Source organism: Ascidiella aspersa, chromosome 3, assembly GCF_963924565.1.
Source record: "Ascidiella aspersa chromosome 3, kaAscAspe10.2, whole genome shotgun sequence".
Classification (NCBI taxonomy): Eukaryota; Metazoa; Chordata; class Ascidiacea; order Phlebobranchia; family Ascidiidae; genus Ascidiella; species Ascidiella aspersa.
This window is the reverse complement of record NC_139449.1, coordinates 35,090,244-35,109,317: the sequence shown is the minus strand read 5'-3', so window position 1 is coordinate 35,109,317 and position 19,074 is coordinate 35,090,244. Positions and strand designations below refer to the sequence as shown.

Sequence of the window (19,074 nt, the reverse complement as noted above, 5' to 3'; positions counted from 1 at the left end):
GCTAATAATAAGCGATGGAAATCTCCCTGCAACTCAGAAACACTCAAAACACGTTATACTTCAAACTCGAACGACCTTACGTCGTGCCATTTGAGTCACAGCCCAAACCCTCTGCACATTCATCTAATTTCGTCGGAAAAGATTAAGTTTGGTGCAGCTCATTAAACGTTCCTTTCAGCGCCTGTTTACACATGCATTTTGAAAATATTTCGCAAATCCGTTTCACAAATATTTGTGTGTGTGTTTACATGGTTTACGCTAATACGCTTCCTATCCGATTGGCGGCGACATTACTATACGACGCCTCTTTAGTCAATGATTAGTTTTTTTTGTAGGAATAAAACCTGCCACGCCATAATTTTTAATCCAATTTTATTGACAATGTTTACAGAAGTTGTTTTCGATTTATGTAAACAAGTGATGAAGGGATGTACGATCTTTGATATGTTGTTCCGATAGCGATGCTGAATATTTTTGGACTAAAATTTTCGTGATCTGTTCCGATGCCAAATGACGTCATTACTATAGTCAAATAAACCAAAAAAAAATTCAGGTTGTTTAGCCAAAATTTGGTTTACTGACGAGTTGCGATATTTCAACTCCGCATCGGATATCGGCTCCGATCGATATTTTTGGACAACCCTAATATAAGATCGATATAATTTTAAAAGCTTTGTAGAAACATCGCGTCAACGAAAGTGACGGATGTATTTTATAGTTAAGGTTAAAAACCCTTTTCCGTCTTAAATATTATCAGTTTTAGGTAACGCGTATACTTTCCTAAACATTTTTTTTTATTTTTTTGGAAAGCGGTTAATTTTTTTATAATTTTAAACTTAAAAATCACCCTGACCTTGACAAAGCATGAAGAGTTCATTGCATTATTGATGTTGTTTAAATGTCACTGAACCAGGTTTTGCAACCCTACCAAATAAACCACAGACCTTTTGTTGAAATTTAATTTCTATTAATTTACGATAATAATGATTGGAGTGACGGTAAAACGTAACATAAATAAAACAATCAACTTGAAAGCGATTAACGAGACAGGAGTGAACACAATTTATGGAAAAACTAAAAAGTCTGCAAGCCAAAATCGTGTATTATGAGTAAACTTTTAAAATGGAAACAGATGTCTTTTTAGCGTTAAAACAGGATAATCGCCAAGAAGTAGAAGTCTTTAGTTTAACAAAATACATAGATTTAAAGCAATAATAAAGAATCTAGAAACGCCACAAATATAGGTAGTTCATAATATTACATTCTTATAAAGAATATTTTGCATCGTTGTTGCCACCTAGCGGTAATGGTAACACCAGTTGATTTTTTGGGGGTTTATTTTTGTCAACTTTAAGACTTTTTTCTTTTGTTTTAAGATACGATCTTAGTACTTTATGCGAATGTAGAGATGCCAAAAAGCAGCAACAAAAAACAAAGAAAAACCACAAAAAACGTGGTCCATGTTTTCAGTGCTGTTTCGCAACGTATTTGGCATAAAAATGTTTCGTCTGCTTCAAAACGCACCCTCTCAGCCACAGCTTATCAATTCCTAGCGTGATTTGAAGGTAGTTGTTACGCCTATAGTTTTACATGTTCAAAGTTTTGTTTTAGATTTGGAGATCCACAGTAATGGGAATAAAAATATTGTGGTACGATAATTTTGTAGCCCACAAAACCCAAGGTATAGCATTACAATCGGAAATAATCAATCAAATTAAAAACTTGCAGCCGAGGCGCCATTTCCAGAAATTTTCAGAAAAAAAAAAGCTTTCGCACAACCGTGCATTATCAGGTCAAAGTAAGAAGCATGCAAAATAATTCGCATTCTGAATTTGATCTGATGAAACATGATTATATGAAAGCAAAAGAAACATGATTATATCAACAGACAATACAACAACACAAGTTCAAAACAATGAAAGACACACACAAACATATGTGTTTAATAACATCTGTGATCTAGCCCCTCGGAAGTTGCTTTATGACCAACGATTACGGCTTCCGTATCAATAGTACACCGAAAAGCCGTCGCAGACTCACCGAATCTGTCGATCAATGATGCAAGCAGAGCAAGCCAGAAAAACAACTGGCCTGCAGTGAGGTTCGAACTCACGACCCCCGGTCAAGCCGGGACCGTCGTTCTACCAACTGAGCTATGCAGGCTCAGAGAGGAGCGAGTCGAGAAACAACCATGCGCCAATACTTGCACATTAAGTTCAAAACAGTGCCACCTGATTCTCCAAGCAGTGCCACCTGATTTCCGGGTAAGAGTTAAGTAAGTACGGCTATGATAAAAAAAGTGTTAGTATCAGGTACAATTTTTTTGATACCTTTGTTATGTTTACAAAGTCACATTTAATGAAATGGAAGCAACTCATATGGAAGCAATCATAAACAAGTGCGTAACTGCAATCTTATACTTACTTATCATTATAAAAGACTAGAAAATACCGAGAAATAGTTGGAATCACTAAGCCGCAATAAGGGATTTCCGTACAAGAAAGACAGCACTAAAGCCAAAATAGATTACACAAATATGATCGAAAATGTTTCGTTAGAAACCAGGTGGTACAAGGCGCAAGTTAGAGCTGCGAAGTCGCAGTCGAATTTTCTTTCTTTTTTGTAGTCAGGACTCGAGTAAGACTACATACGCCATTCCAAGGCCAGAGTCCGATGTCCGCAGAACCAGATATGAAACCGATAAAGCCAAAAACTGTAAGATGCAACGGCTCAACTATGTGTTATTTCAGCTTTACGACTTACATGCGCAAACTAGGCATGCGCATGTCGGACTCGGCACTCCGGTAAAACCACGTAAGACTACCAGAATCCCGATTCCGACATGCGCATGCGCAGCACCAAATTGTGAAACTAATAAGCGCAAACTGTATATTGTAAAGGTGAAATAGCATATGGTGGAATATGTTCAAAATACGTTACATTTCCATATAACTGGATATCTAATAGCGTCTCCAATGGACTATAGCGTTTTTTTGCTAATAGGTTTTTTTAAGCAAAATTGTTTCTTTTTCAAACCAGGTGATTTAAACAAAGATAATGTGTCAAAATCTGCTTAGATGCATCCATTTGTCGATACCCCTCCAAACAAAACCCGCCATCTCTTAAACCGTCCGAGTCGAGATGCTTTGACTAGTCGCATTTTCCCTCCGCCAGAAAAATAGCGATATGACGTCATCACCACAAGCGTGACGTCATCATCTTTCGTAGAGGAACTGATCCATAACCGGCCCGCAAATTCGCTCAACCGTGGAAATATCGTCTTCCGTCATTCCGCGTCGCCAGTCGCTAAGCGACGCTTCTGAAATCACTGGACCGTGACGGAGGTTGTAGTGCTCACTGCGTACAGCCCTGGTTGAAGCAAAAATGTTTTTTTTATGATTTGACAAGATTTTATTTACGTTTAATTATTATTATTATTTTTTTTTTTTTTTTGAGAAAAATAATTTTTTTCTTTTTAAAGAAAATTTTTCTTTTTCTTTTTTATTTTTTCGTGCAAAACGCGACTCCTGATTGCAAAAGTTTTCGTTATAGGTTCAAGCAAGATAGGCTCATTTTCGGTTTAGCAAAATTTTGATTATAGTTTTGTGGTAACTCGTTTTGTGCGAACAAAACTGTCAACCGAAATTACAAACTGCCAACCGAAATAACAAACTGCCAACCGAGAATACACGGCCAGTAAATACAAATTACCGACAAGAGGCAATGACAGTACCGGTAAGCAAAGGGATGGCGGCAGTATAAGTCAAGTTAATGAAAACAAAGCATACACCACTAGGTCTTGTATGTCTCATTTTAGAATGCCCAACTGTCCTTCAAACGCGTTCAAACGCAATTTCAAAGTTAAGGTATTGTTCCAAACGACTTAGGATAAGTTATTCACAAACAATTGAGTTGAATTTAAAGCAAGCCATGTAACACAGTATATGGCACTGCAATATTTTGGCAATGTTGTAAACAAGTCATTTAAAAACTTAAATACCAGTCAAGTAATTTTCAAAGTAACTGAAGCCAGGTCAAGTCATTTGTCTACATGACTTAAGCAAAGTCAATAACTCAAGTCAATTCATTTGTCTGAATGACTTAAGTCAGATCATGTTACTAAAATACTTCATTCAAGTCAAATCATTTTTATCCAAAAGACTTAAAGAACACCCCCATCACCTCTCAAGTGCGTTAATCTGCGGCGCTGAAATCGTGGTTCCGAGTCTCTTCATAACCTCACCAGCCACAAAAGCAGGTTTTCTGACCAAGTCTTCAAACCTCACAACCTGCAGGGACCGGCCCAGTCGGACGCTGGCCGCCACGTCTGCCGCCCACAAGCGGGCCAGGTGTTCCACCCGGTCTCGGGGCGGCCCCTCGGCCAGGCCCCGAAATTCCCAGGGGAGCCAGAGCGGTTCCTGGCACGCGGTGGCGCTAGAGTGCAGCAGGTTTGATAACATCGATTCCTGACTGTTATAAAAAGCATAAATTAACGCTGAACAAGAAGCCTACCATGGATTTAAATAATTATTAAACCAACGCATGTTATTTGGGTTAGCGTTTGGGTCCGGGTGTGTAAACGACTATTAAACTATTCTCCCACTTTGCAATTTCAACTTTGGTTTTGTTCCTGTACCGAAAAATTTGTAGAATTCTAGACCAGCGCCCATCATTTAACCATAATAATTAGGTTAAGAGAGTTTGTATAAATCTAAACGAGGCTTAACTAATAACAACCTCAGAACAAATAATAATGTTAAAATGTTGAATTGCTATCAACTGATTAATTAGAGTTAATACAGATTGAAATGGATTTTTGAGTGAAACGGCGGGATTAAGGTAATTTAGTTAAATATGAGAGGCGTAATAAAGGTAGCTTTGGTGCAGCAGCAAACGTTAACTGATGATGGTGTATCAGTGCATATCAAAATTTTATCAAACAAAAAAATCTTTATCAAAATGATGTCGGTTTACTCAACCTTTTTGGCTTTTAGATTCAATATCAAGCTATACTGCAGATTTGTGCACAGTGTTTCTGAGCAAAAGTTCTTAAAAATGAAACTTGTTTGGAGTTAGATGACCTAATTAAAAAAACTTCAAACCGAGGAATTTAAGTGAGCATTGTTAAAAAGCGAGAAAATTAAACGTAACGTTTTTACACGTAAATTACTTTTATATATAAATTAGTACTTTTACGCACTGCAACTGGAGTTTGTTTAAGTCATTTTGTTTCTGAAGTTGCAAAAGTACAAAGTTTAACACCCATTATTCAAAAACAGCTCAACTAGATTTTTTAATTTTTAAAGTCTAATGGCAACGTACTTCCTTATTATTGAAAAAAGCCGGGCGTTTTTTTTTAAATAATAAGGAGGTACGTTGCCATTATACTTAACAATTAGAATTGCCAGAGGATCTGTTTTTGATTAATATTATGTCTAGTAACAACAGTTGATATATTGAATTGCCATTGTTTTTATATAGATCTTATATCTTGCCGAAAATACGGGCCTTCTCCATAGCATTCAAAAAGATGTCAAGACGAATCAAAAATATATTTTGTTACAGTTTTACATGCGCTAACTTTACTTAATCTTTATACCTTTTGTCAGTTCTCAACCCTAGCTCGGATCCGGTGTACACTGTACAGTATACCCGGTTAACGAGCAGTGTGCTAAGACACTGCATTTTAAAATAAGCACAATCCTAGAAATAAGCGACGAATGGTAACCTTGCCTATAGTTAACTTAATAGAAACACGAAAAAGGTAAATTTTTCGTCGAAGGGCGATTCACTCACACAGCCTTCTTTTCAGGCCTCAGATCGTCACGCACCAGTGAGTACACCCAGTCACGTGGGTCGCGGACCACGACGATGAACCTGACGTCATTTGGATTCTGCTTGTGGATCCAGGCGGTCTGTGTGGGAAGGTTGGGGTTCAAGTTTGGCGTTTTTCAAGTCAATTTCAAGTCAATTCAATGACATAAAACAAAAGTAAACTGTTAAACCATTAAAATTGGAACTCGTCCGATTATGAGCAACAAGTCAAATAAAGAATAACACAAACGCAATATACAGCAATAAAAGCTTTAAATGTGCAAAACTAGAGATCAATTTTGATGAAAAACACATATATTTATCCCAAGTCTTTGACAAAATGACTTAGATCCAAGTCTAGTCTTTATCCAAGGTACTCAAGTCAATTCAATTCATTTGAAAACGGTGACTTAAATGCACTTAAGTCAAGTCAATGACATAAGTCATTACAAGACTGCTCAAAGGCTTAAAACACTTGCACCACTCTATTCAAACTTTTGCGTACCTTAGTGTTCCAAAATCCCCCTCTAAGGTCGAGTGCGAACTTTGTGTGGCCACTGAGCATCTTAAACTTGCGGAGGATTGCAGCGACCACCTTGGTTGCGCCCTTAAGGTTGTCAAGGAAAAGCTGAGGCTCGACCACCATCATTGAGAACCAATCGGCAAATGTACGCTGGGCCTGTATCATGATTACGCTTAAATAATTTTGTCAGATTAACACGCATTACAGTTGACACTGTAAGACGAGTGTTCAGCAAAAAGATTGGATCCTGGACTTACATCAGGGTTAAGTTTTAATGTTTTAGTCAGCTTGTGTTAACACGCATTACTTTTCTCCGTGTAAGCGTTTTTAGCAGTGTTTATATCAAAGATTGGTATCCTATTATCGCTTTAACACATTGTTTTTATCCATGTAAATCTTTTAAGCAGTGTTTAACAAAGATTTGATTTCCTACTTACATAAGTATGCTGTTATTAAATCGCTATTCACTGTCAAAGTCCACCGTGTTTGTTTATTGTTATTTTAACTTGCGCGCATCTTCGCCAATAATTTGGCCCCAAAACCAGAGGTAAAAAAGAAGGATTTTCCTACCGGAACGCATGGATCGTCACTAAGTAACGTCATAACGGTTACGTCACTAAGTTACGTCAAAACTCTTACTTCATAAAGTTACGTCATAACATACAAAACATATAACCTTAGGTTCAACGGAGTGCACAAATATGCCTCTCAAATCGTTGTTGAAATACATTCGGGGATTAGGCGAAAAGGTCCGGTAAAAAAGAACATTTTTGTGAAATTTAAACATTTTTTCACTGGTATGCAGCAAATACTTTACTGAAACGAAGTTCCTGACTGTTCTTACTTACACCACTGACCAAAACTAAATATAGAATCACATTTTTCGTTTACCTCCTTGCCAGTGGTCGGCCAGTAGCACGCGTCGTAGCTCGTGACGTCATACTCCGATGACGGCAAGGTGACGTCATCGCTGCTGACGTAAATGTAGTCGCTGGAGTTCCTGAATACGTAGCCGAGAAGGTTGGAGCCGGACCCGGGAAGAGAAGTTACGATGGCGGTTGAGGGCTCAGCAGCGAAAAACGTCTCGCTGAAAAAAACAACGCTGAAGGGTTTGTTTTAGTTTTCTCGCAACCGCCTTCTTTCCTACACGATTGCTAGCGTTTTCAAATCACACCGAATTCACAGACTTATAGTGGATGCGCCCTACAGCGCACATATATATATATATATATATATATATGTATATATATTGCCCAGACCAAAAAAAGCTAACTAACTAGCTAAACTTAACTTTCTTGCCAAATAATTACATGTATATTTAATTTATACTATGCGCGGATCTGTAATGTAGTTTGAGGTGAATAGCAAAGCCAAAAAGGCAACGTTTTCCTGTGGTCCAGAGAATTTCAGGGGGAGAGTATACGAAAATGCGATTAGGTATCCCACCCTATAAAAGAAGTAGGGGCAATTGATTTGGTCAGTGTCATGCTTGGCTTTTGGCGCAAACTTTTTCTACATATGCTTGCGAGTCCCCGATAAAATATCCTCAAATCATGAAGCCGCGCTGGATTTTCAAATTTCAGGACCAGTTGATGTCAGGCGAATCCCAATGTAGGATGTACATTTGCGTTATGCGATGCCACTACACTATAATAAATAAAGCTAAATGAAGTGCAGCGTATAGAAAAGTTGTGAACATCTAGATTTATTGAGAACAAAATTAGAAATTAGTTCGAACGAAAAAGTTGATACCTTAAGGCAGTGCTTTTCAACCCGTGAGATGGTACGCACTTGTGCGGAGGAAATTAATTGTAATGCGGATGACTAACGTCGTGCGGATGAATGTGCGGATGAAAATAGTGCATGTTATTATTTTTTATTATGTGCAATATAGTACTAAATATGATGTTGCGCCCATTTATGCGTTACAGCTAGGCCTACAGTAATATAGCCTCGTAAAGTGGTTCATTGCAGCTTAACCTACCTACTTTATATCGGTCAAGGCTTAGGCACACGGTTATAATGCACAAACCTTTCATTGTTATTTCACAAATAAAACTAAAGGTTGCAAACGTACTGTGCTTGTTTCGTGCGGATGGAAATTTCCCCCCAAATAAAGTGCGGATGGAAATTGTAAAATTTGAAAAGCACTGCCTTAAGGCTAAAGTAACTGTATTGGTTTTACATATAGTATAGTTTAAAGTCTCTTTTTAAGGAAATAGGGTTAGCCGTTTGTGTTTAATAAAAGCTCGTAATGGTACTTAGCTATTTTTGTTAATAATCTCATGCTTGTTAATTTAAAGGTATAGCGATACGTGATACAGTACTGTGCATTATCATTTTACTTGCAATGAATGTCGAACTTACATAGAGTTGGGGATTGTGCACGAACTTGTGCGATTATCCGGGAGGAAAAACTTGTAGGAGGCAACCAGCCAAACAACTCCAAGAAATATTGTCCAGCGCCACAGCAACCTGTTTATACGGCAAAAAGTGGTGAATTAAAAAGTCGATATACGTAGCCTAAGTGCAATTAAGAATGAACTAATAATAAGTAGGGCGATTATTGTTGGACGTAAAAATGAAAAATTTTGACCTATGAAATAACATTTTGACAAAATTTGACCTAGCAATATAGTTTTTTACAAAATTTTAACTTGTTGGAAATACATTGTTTTAATTTGCACATACAGTAGTTGTGTAAAGTACTGCGTTAGTGCCTGGTCGTCTGTTATTTGTTTTTCATGATATACTGACGATCGGTGGAGCGCAAATCAGTTATTTATTCGGGTTTACGCAAAACTCTTAAAAATGCTTAGTTGATATTTTTGACATATCAAAATAACAAACAACTACAAAAAAGTCTAAGAAAAACAAGACGCTGGTTATATTTGAAAATCGTCGAGCAAAGGAAAACTGTTTTCAACATTTTAGTGGGTTGGCTAATTTTTTTTTTTAATATCAAAGAAATTTTTACGCACATGTGTGAACCATAACTTCAAAGCCAAGCGAAGTTTGTGTTTTAGTTAATATTTACACATGTATAGGCTCTAGTTACAATGCCAAACCATTTTATAATTGAACGAAACTAGCCTTACCTGGCCTTGCTTAAGGCGAACTGTCGCCTTCTGGCCCAGTACAGGAAAACAAAAAGTGCCCCAAGCCCCATCAGAGACGCCCAGAGGGGGTTGAACTCAAACGGGGTCGCTGTAAGCTTGGCAATCTCGTCGTCTCCGCTTTTTGAAGATATCAGGGCTTGGGTGAGCGAGGTAAGATCGGTCCCTTCATTCGGAGCTTCACACCTGTATTGTGGTAAGCGGTAATTTGCGGAAAAGCGAAATCGGGTGGAATCGTGCAGAATTTGGGTTTTAAATATTTAAATTGTGTATAAAAAAATAAATGGTAGGCTGTAAAGTGTTTTAAAGACTTGATTACAGTGCACTGAGGTCTCAAGTAACTTGCTTGACTTGAATAAAGTCATTTAGACAAAAGACTCTACTCCAAATGACTTTTCTTGGACATACGTCATTTACACAAATGACTTGACTTACTCAGGTCATCATTTTTAAACTACGTGAGTTGACTAAAGTCATTTAACAAATGACTTGACTTGAACTTCAGGAATTTTACAAAAGACTAGACTGGGAACTCAGTCATTTCAAAATGACCGGTTGACAATACGTTTTTGTTGCAAGATTTAGGCACAAAATGCTTTCAGTCACTGGTTAAGAGAGTTAGGAAACGTAAGGTTTAAGGATATTTCGAGATATTGTAAATGTAAACTGAAAAAAAAGCTTTAAATATTAACGTAAGAAATAAAAAATACGCCCAGCTTTTTTCGCCGCAGCAATAAGAAGTCTCACCGGTCGTACGAAGCCACCGATTGTTCGCTCCTGCCGAAAACGACGTCCATGTTTGGTCCGAGCACGCGCGCAAAGGCGCCGAAGCCGAAAAAGTTAATCCTGGCTTCCAGGGAGGAAGTAAGTGAAGCGAAACTGACGCGGTACTCCTGGTCGTTGAGTGTGACCGATATCTGAGTGAGGTCTTTGCTGGCAACAGAGTCGCGGAACGAGGCGTCATTTATCGTTGTGCTGGGACCTTTACGTGTTAAAATATATGGGAATTAGGGATTTGCACTGAATATGTGATAGTGGAAATCACCTTGACCCTTGCAAGATAAATGTGGACCTTAATTCCTGATCAGTAAAAGCTGAATTGTTCTGCTGGGAATTAGGGATGCCCAAAAATCTTTGTAAATAGTCGTATTTGTCTAATTCTACAAAGGGTTATCAGGTTTGCACTATATAAAGACAAATCGTATTCGATTCTCGACAAGCTTTCGCACAACCTTGATTCATCAGGTCAAAGTAGAAATGCCGATAATGCGATCGTATCGAATCGGAACCAATACCCGATGCCAAGTGGTAGTATAAGGACGCGTTCGATACTATATTGTGGTATCGGTGCCAATCCGAATACCGAACGATCTTAACGTTTTACCCACGATTTGGAATACTTTTTTTAGTGTACGGGATAAACGAAAGAAATATAAACTTGATACTAAACAAAAAAAAGCTAGAAAAAAACTTTCATTTTCCATTTTCATTTTTTTAAGAAAAATACCACTAGATGACTGCAAGAGCAAAAACTTAAACAAAGCTTCCAAAAACACAGGATCCGGAAAAAACACCAGACATATAACTCATTTTAGGCGCGAGAGTATACACGAGGTAAAAACTATAAGTACCCGAAAACAGGTAGGCGATCCTGGTGACATCATCGCGGTTCAGTTCAAAGGTCAGGTTGACGTAGTGCGTTGTGCGGAACTTGTATTCGCTGGCGATTTCCATCTGCTGGAGTTCCGCTTTGGGGGAATAACCGCCCGGCTGAAACCACGTGACCTTGTAGGCGCCTTCTTTGAAACGAATCTGGGCTCCTGAAGAGAACATTAAATGGTGGATATTAACTCGACAAGCCAGTGAGCTATTGATTCCACATTGGATATATACTGTGATCAGCAGTGTTGTAAACAAGTCATTTTGAAATGACTTAAGTTCGAGGCAAGTCTTTTGCAAAAATAAGTTCGAGGCAAGTATTTTTGCAAAAAAAAAATAAGTTCCAGTCCAAGTCATCAAATGGCCAACACAAGCCCCAGTAAAGTCATTTAGAGCAAGTCCACTGCAAGTCGTGTCATTGACATAAAAAATAAAACGTTTAACTATTTGAATTTGTAAACTTGTCCAATTATTATGAGTAGTACCTCAACTAAAAACAACAAAACCGCAATATACAGTCAGCCATCAGATTGTTTTTTGTGCTAAAATTGAGATAAACAACCCAATTTGATAGAAAAATATTTAATGAAAACACTTAATTTAAACAAGTAATTTGACACAATACCTTAAGTCCAAATCAAGTCATTTATTCAAAATACTTAAGTCAAGCCAAATAATTTGGTTAAAAGACTTAAGTCAAGTCAAGTCAAGTCATTTAACAGTGTCATTGACTTAATTCAAGTCATTGATTTAAGTCATAGCAACACTGGTGATCAGCCGTGCTGGAGTAGAACTAAGCAACGATCACGACATACTTTGATGATGTACCGGGTGGCGTGTACATTCGCGAAGGCTACTACTAAAATCAGCTGACTTAATCAGGATTGTAGTGCAAGTAAGGTAAGGCTTATGCACGAACAAGATGCAGCATGCAAATGCAGCATGCAAATGCAGCATGCAACTGTGCTATCGTCGTTTCTCGACGTGCTCCAACTCAGTTGGTGGAGCGACTGTCCCGGTATGACCGAGATCGTAAGTTCAAACCTTAAAGCAGAGTTGTTTTTCTAGACTGGGCCTTGCTGCACTAGAATCCTGATAACACCGACTGATTTCGGTATGCTCGTCATGTTTACTATATAATGGGTGCCGTTATCGTTGGCCAGTACGACTTCAGAAGGGCTTGATCTCAGAATACACATTGTGCATATATGTACCATTTTTTGTAAAAAGCTGTATTTGTGTAATTAGAATTAGACTCTAATTCTCAATAGGGTAATCAGGTGGCAAAATATAAAGACGACTTGTATTGATTCTTGGCAAGCTTTCGCACAACCGTTCTTCATCAGGCCGAAGTAGAAAAGCACAATGATTTCTAATTTGACCTGACCTTTTGCTCAAAAGACTTTACCCTATTTATATATGTATGTTATACTTTCTCAGGATAAAGTCTTACCTTTGTATCCGAGACTCTCAAACTCCTCGAACGGCTGGTTGATGTTGTGGAAGAAGGATCCTGCCTTCCGGAGTTGGCTCCCGGGTTTGAGGAAGACGCTGTCCAGGATTAGGAGCACTTCCGGATGTAGGAGCACCATGGATCGCTGGACGCTCAAGAGTCCGAGATCACGACTGAAAACAGCAAGAGAAAAACTGTTTAAATCGCCCTTTCTTACTTAGTCTATAACTTAGTCTATAAGTGTCTAAATAAATTATTATGTTCTTTCGCACTACATATCAATAGATTTTGATACAACAAAACACTGCGCAGGTTTAGATCCTACCAAATTTTCGTCCAAGTGTGTAAACTACTAACATTATTTAGGTTAGAGTGCGAGTTAACGTTTGGGTTTGGTTAGGCCAAGTTTTATTTTAATTTATTATCCCATATTTATTTATTCTTTGCAATTTTGGTTTTGACAACTCGTTTAGTTACTGTAAAAAGTGGTAAGATTTTAAACCAGTGACCAAAATACTGTTTTACGCAATCTGCCAAATTTAAATATCCAATGGTTTTAGAATTTGTAAGTATCCATATTTTACAGGACAAGGTGGCATTGTTCAAACATTCCAAGAACACAATGCGTATTGTAAACGTCATAACTGTTAAAAGTTAGAAGTGAGATATGGACAAAATGTCGCATCCTCGAGGAAAACAGTTTAAATCACATTTTCTTACTTAGTCTAACGTGGATATATTAACTCGGATTTGTGTCAACATAAATTATTATGTTTTTTTCATTCCAAATAAATGATAGATTTGAATACCAAGTCCTAAGGTTACCCTAAGTCCTAAGGTTTTTGAATTTGTAAGTATCCAAATCTAAATTTTGCAGGACAAGGTGGCATTGTTTAAATTCCAAGAACACAATGCGTATTGTAAACGTCATAATTGTTAAAATTTAAAAGTGAGATATGGACAGAATGTCGCATCCCAAAGTGAGTTGTTTGAATAAGGCATTTTTAACGTTTTGGGACAAAAATTTGGCAAATGCCACTTGAGTTAACTAAAATTTAGTTTTATATGAAAGCTAATTAAGTAAACTGCTTCAAAAATATGAACGAATGACAGTGTTCGAATCGGCGAAGACCCAAAATAATATATAAAATTGTTTCTTTTTTATACCCCTTAGCTGTTTAATTTCACCCGAATTTTATGACACCAACATTTTTTTTGCCCCATTCACTTTATGCGATATTCTTAACGGTTGATTACATATTTAACGGTTGATTACATATTTTAACAAGTTGCAAATACCAAACAATCGCCTTTTAATCACCTGTAAGCGTCGACTGATTCCGCCCCGATATGCACCAATCCCTGCTGCTCGGTAGCGGTCACGATGCGCCCTCTAGGGACCGGAATACTGCGATAATCAAGCCACTTGAGGCACTCGCCGACCTGTCCGACCCAGGGCGCGTTGCATTTTGATTCCTGGTGGGGCCAGAAGGTCAATACGTTGTTCAGGTGCGACATCTTTACAGAGTAAAGCGCCTCGGTCACAAATTCACGCCCGTTTGGAGAAAATACAAAGGAGTTTTGATCAGGATGCTCATGCCCGGGATTAAATGACTTCCACTGCTTCACAAATGAAGGCATCATATTTTTTTCGACTATAATCGACACCGCTTCGCCGTGAATAGCTCCTGACTTCAGCGACAGAAAAGTGTTGCCAATTTTCTGCTCGCGTCCCCCACCGTAGGTAACCACCCCCCAATCGCTGAACAAATGCAGTTTGCCGCCTGAAGGTAACTTCGGCTCGCGTGCTTTAATGTCAGCGTCGTAGAAGATGAACTCTGTGTGCGTTGTGCTCCATTTCTGCGCCGCTGAACGTGCCAGTGGCCCTCGTTCCGGCTTTGAGCGTCGTATGCGGTCTGCTAGCCAGTTTCCGTAGCCGTTTCGCATCACGAACGAGTCGAGAAAGTGGAGTTGGCTCTCTGGGCCGTAGAACCAGTTGCGGTTTGAGTCGGCTATACCAACGGTGCGCTGGTAACCTGTGAAAATTATATCTTTTTTAGTTTAAAGGTTTGACTATATTTGATCTTAACGCTAGTCAATAAGTATTGTAACTAACTTATTTTGGCCCCCAGCAAATTTTAACCAAATTTAAGAAACACTTAACCACGGTGCACCTGGCTTTCAGATTAGAGGTGTGACAGTTTTTTGCCTTAATGTTGGTCAGTAATAGTATTTTAATTCACTTCTTTAAAAAGGACTTCAAAATCGTCCATGTAAATTTATTTTTCTAAATCTGTGTTTTTCAACCGATTTAAGAAACCCTTGTCCATGCTGCGCTGGTAGCTTGCATAAGTTATCTGGTTTTCAGTTTAAAGCTTAAGAAAAACTGTTTTAAAGTAATAAACGTCATACCCGGAAGCGCCGTGGCGTAATAGAACCAGAAATGCTGGCGGAACCAGGGATGGCGCCGGTGGTCGATCCCGAAGTGCCGGTGGGCCAGGAACGCGTACTGGCTCCACCCCCGGGACGAGTAGGAACCGTAGGCCACCCCCTCATCACTGGTACCGTCCACCACGAAGGCCAGAAGTAACATCCCCTTCTCGAAATGCTTGATCGCTTTTGCTTTCCATACGGTGGCTGCAAAAAATGTAGAGTGTTTGAAAAAGCAGTTGCAGGCGTTTTTCAAAGTTTCTTGACTACAAACCAGGGCTGTTGAGCAGGTTAAAAAACGGAATCCGATCCCGGCCAACAAAGTAAACTCGAGTCCGACTCTCGAGTCCTGAGTTCCGGCTATATATTGAACTATATATTATTCAACTCAAGAACTTACGTTCACATGCGCAGATCGAAACTAATAAGGTCGAAAACTGTTAATTCGAAAGTGGGATTACAAAATTGGTGGATATTTTCCAACCATGTATTGTAAATAAATGAATTATGTGACAGCCTTTGAGTGAATTGCCGAATATCGACTTGAATTTAGTTACTTAAACGGGTTAAATATTGACTGTAGAGTCGGAGCCGAGCTCGGGTTGGGACTCGGCCGGACTCGGACTCGGGTTTTTTTTTTGGCCGGAGTCGGACTCGGGTTCCATTGTTTAGCCGGAGTCGGACTCGGGTTTATTTTTTGGCTGGAGTTGGGGTTGGACTCTGGTTATTTTAAACCGACTCCGCTGCCCTGATTAGAACCATGGCTAAAAGAAATAGAGCCACAATAGTAGCCTCTTAACCTTTTACGAAAATGCAATGGCCGCAGTATAGGAAGCGTGAGAATCCCGTAAGCCAAATGAAAAACACAATCATCAACATTTCGACTTCACTTACCTTCCCCGCCTTCAGGCTCGTGTTTCTCCAGCAACATTGCTCCCAGCAGAAGTGCCAGTACATTAGTGGGCGCGTGGTTGTGGATGAACTGGCGCGTCCAACCGGCCGAATTTTTTTCCACAGCGTCGGCCAAGATGAGGCATTCGGCTCGTATCCTTTCAAGGTAATTTTCCACTTTCTCGGGCTCCAAGTCGTTGTAGAGAAAGTCGAATGCTGTTGCGAAGCCTGCGAGCGAATGACCGATCGGGACATGATCTACGTCGCGACTTGAAGCAACGAACCAGTCGGGGTAGGAAGCCATGCGGTCCATGAAGACCTTCATCTAGAAAGAATAGGCAACAGGTTGTCGTTTATGCCAGAGTTCCAGGACCAGAATAACGCAAAATAGGCACGTGTTTAGGGGGCATCAAGGGAAGGGGGCACAATAGAAATTTTTAATAGCGACATTTTCAATGGTGACTTAGTGCTTAATGGAATAATTCGAGTTGGTCAGACGACTTAGACCTCAATAGTGGCCCGGTTGAGATAACTTTTGCTTAACATCTTTAAACTCTCTATAACTTCAGTTGAAAACCGCTACGCAGTGCAAAAAGGGTGCCGACCCCTGGTTTATGCGCTGTGTACTGCTACGAATCAGTCGATCAAATTAAGGATTACGGTGCAAGCAAGTACAGGTTTGAAAACAATCTAGTCGCCCTTTCTAACATTTAATTCGTAAAAATTTAGATATAAATTAGTTTAAAAGTGCGCCTTTGTTTTTTGTATTACAATCTAAAATGTTTGTTACATCATTAGAAAGCATCGATAAGGCTTTTCAAAGTTGAACAAAATATATATCTTCACATGAAGTGTACTTAATCCTACACATATCAACACACCCAAACGGTTAAGTACACATTTGTCGGACTTAAATGGATAGAACCAGTGATTCTTAGTTGTATGTGGCGACTAAAAATTGTCTTTAAGCTCCAACTATATTTCTAAATTTACAGCGTTTTTGTGAATGTGTACGGCTATATAAATATGCCATTAAGGTAACTACTGTTTTTTTTACATGAATGGATAAAAAGTGGAACTGAATATTTAAACATCTGTGGTCTAGCCCACTATACCACAACTAAATACAGCCCGCAAACCAGATCCGGGCCGCCGGGTTAATTTATCGGGCGTTCCGGCCTGTGGCATATTTCCTTAGTGATGATGAAGTAAAAATGAAATGTTGTCGGTTTCAAATATGCAATTTACAACTAATTTTTGATGAAACTTAAAGCTGTACGACAATTTAATAAGGCTCTGTACATTTTTATGACATGGTTATTTATATTTTTCTTTTATGACATGGTTATTTATATTTTTCTTTTATGACATAGTTATTTATATATTCTTCGTTTAACGATAATTATCAAGTTAGTAAAGAAAAACAAAATCTATATAAAACTTTATTTTCGGACGGCGATTGTAAATCCTAAGAGTTATCCGGCCCACGATGTTTAGATCTTAGATCAAGTTATATTTTTTTTAAAGTTTGGTTACCCTGGTCTAGACCGTACGAAAATCCTTTAGAGACCGAAAGATTCGATGAGCATTACGAAACAACCTGCGATAAATTGTCAGCACCGGTCTAGAATCGTAACACATTGCATTTTACAGTAACGAAACGAGTTGTCAAAAAGTAAATTGCAAGGAAGAAACAAATTAGGGGTAATAAATATAATAATAATTATCCTTGACCCATTAAAATCCGAAAAAACAACAAAAAAACATCGAAATCAACCACTTCTTAAGGAATAAACTCAAGACGAAAACTCACCAGTTCCAGGGCCTTTTCGTCTTCAGGGTACAGCACACAGTACATTGCAAACGTTGCCATGTTGTTGCCGTACACCTCATTCCACCCTGACGCGAACTTCGCCGCCGATTCGGGGGGCAAATAGAGGGCGGGGTCAGAGGTCAGGGCCCTACCAGCCGTCCTTAAAATCTCTGCAATATTTTGGTGCGTAGTTGCTGCTTTTTGTCGCAAAGAGGGAACATCGTCTGCTCCGAAAAATAGCATTGGATGTATTCCTGCCTTGAGGTTGCTAAACGACTGGTGGTTTTGAGTTGCTGATAGGCTTAGACCGGAGGCTAGAGCTACACCGACTAGCAACACCGTTCTGGCAACACAGGGCATTGTAATAGCCGCGAAAACCGATTCCCAGTGTTTGTTTTGACCTCTTTTAGACTTGGGAGGTATTTTTGCCGGCCTGCAGTTTCACAATCGCAATAAAAGCATCGTCAAATTTACTTGCCGTCCGTTTTCAGTTCTCTAGTGCTACAAAATGAAGACAATTTTCACTCGAGCACAAGAGTCATCGTCCGAAGATTTTTTCGCCCTTTTCTGCTTAGATTTGTCGACTGTCACTTCATTTCAAGCTGCGCGTCTCTATCGTCTGAGCAAATACGGCGTCAAGCGTTGAAATGGGTTAAGGCTACAGCCAATTTTGTTTTCTAGTTCCTGTGAATACAGCAAAGGCTTAGTTCACCGTGCGAGTTCCAATTAGATTATTTTAGCAAACTAAATTTGTAGAGGGGAATTAGATTTAACTATCGACTAAAATTGTGCACAAGAAAAAAAAGGTTGGGAACCACTCAATTAGCGTAATGAATGAAAAATGTATGTTACTTTGTACTTTAAACTTATAAACCTCTCTTTTAAAACAGTTTAAACTTTAAACAGTCGCTGAAGCTAGTTGAACAATATGCTAACGGTATTCATATAATTCATGCATTGCTACGATGGACGCCGTTCATTTCGCTCTAATACAAAGCAACAGTTCGCTAACAAAACCTAGCCTTATCTCAGGCAAAATGGCCGAGTTTTTTTTTTAAACTTAAATTGCCAAAAGTTTCCTCAGCCATGGTCTATTGCTTGGAATGCCCAATTGACAATTGCGCCAGCTTTAAGTGACCTAACTAACCACAAGGGAACCCAGCCGTCTCAAAAGATATTCAAATAACAGCCGCGCTAAATGAACTGCTGCTGCCAATATTAGACATTCTACCAACAATAGACTTGCCAAAGTGTGGGCATAACCTCGCGTACGCTGATGAATCTGTCAACGCTGATCCTAATAACTTGAATTTGCTGCTTAGCCTTGTAATTTATCGGCATTGTTTCACTTAGTCGGTTAGGTTAAAAAAGGGAT

General features: G+C 39.0%; 1 protein-coding gene across 1 annotated transcript; it reads right to left on the bottom strand.

The window, feature by feature from the left end:
• Positions 1 to 955: 955 nt before the first annotated feature.
• LOC146162707 (dermatan-sulfate epimerase-like protein) lies at positions 956 to 18,372 on the bottom strand. The gene is made up of 14 exons (XM_083383958.1): positions 17,700 to 18,372; positions 15,890 to 16,211; positions 14,978 to 15,202; positions 13,887 to 14,601; positions 12,566 to 12,738; positions 11,085 to 11,273; positions 10,201 to 10,435; positions 9,436 to 9,639; positions 8,705 to 8,812; positions 7,229 to 7,424; positions 6,320 to 6,493; positions 5,797 to 5,915; positions 4,183 to 4,470; positions 956 to 3,369 (listed from the first exon to the last, which is right to left on the bottom strand). The coding sequence occupies exons 1-14, from the start codon at positions 18,057 to 18,059 to the stop codon at positions 3,216 to 3,218; spliced, it is 3,462 nt and encodes a 1,153-aa protein (XP_083240084.1). The 5' UTR covers positions 18,060 to 18,372; the 3' UTR covers positions 956 to 3,215.
• Between the last annotated feature and the right edge of the window lie 702 nt (positions 18,373 to 19,074).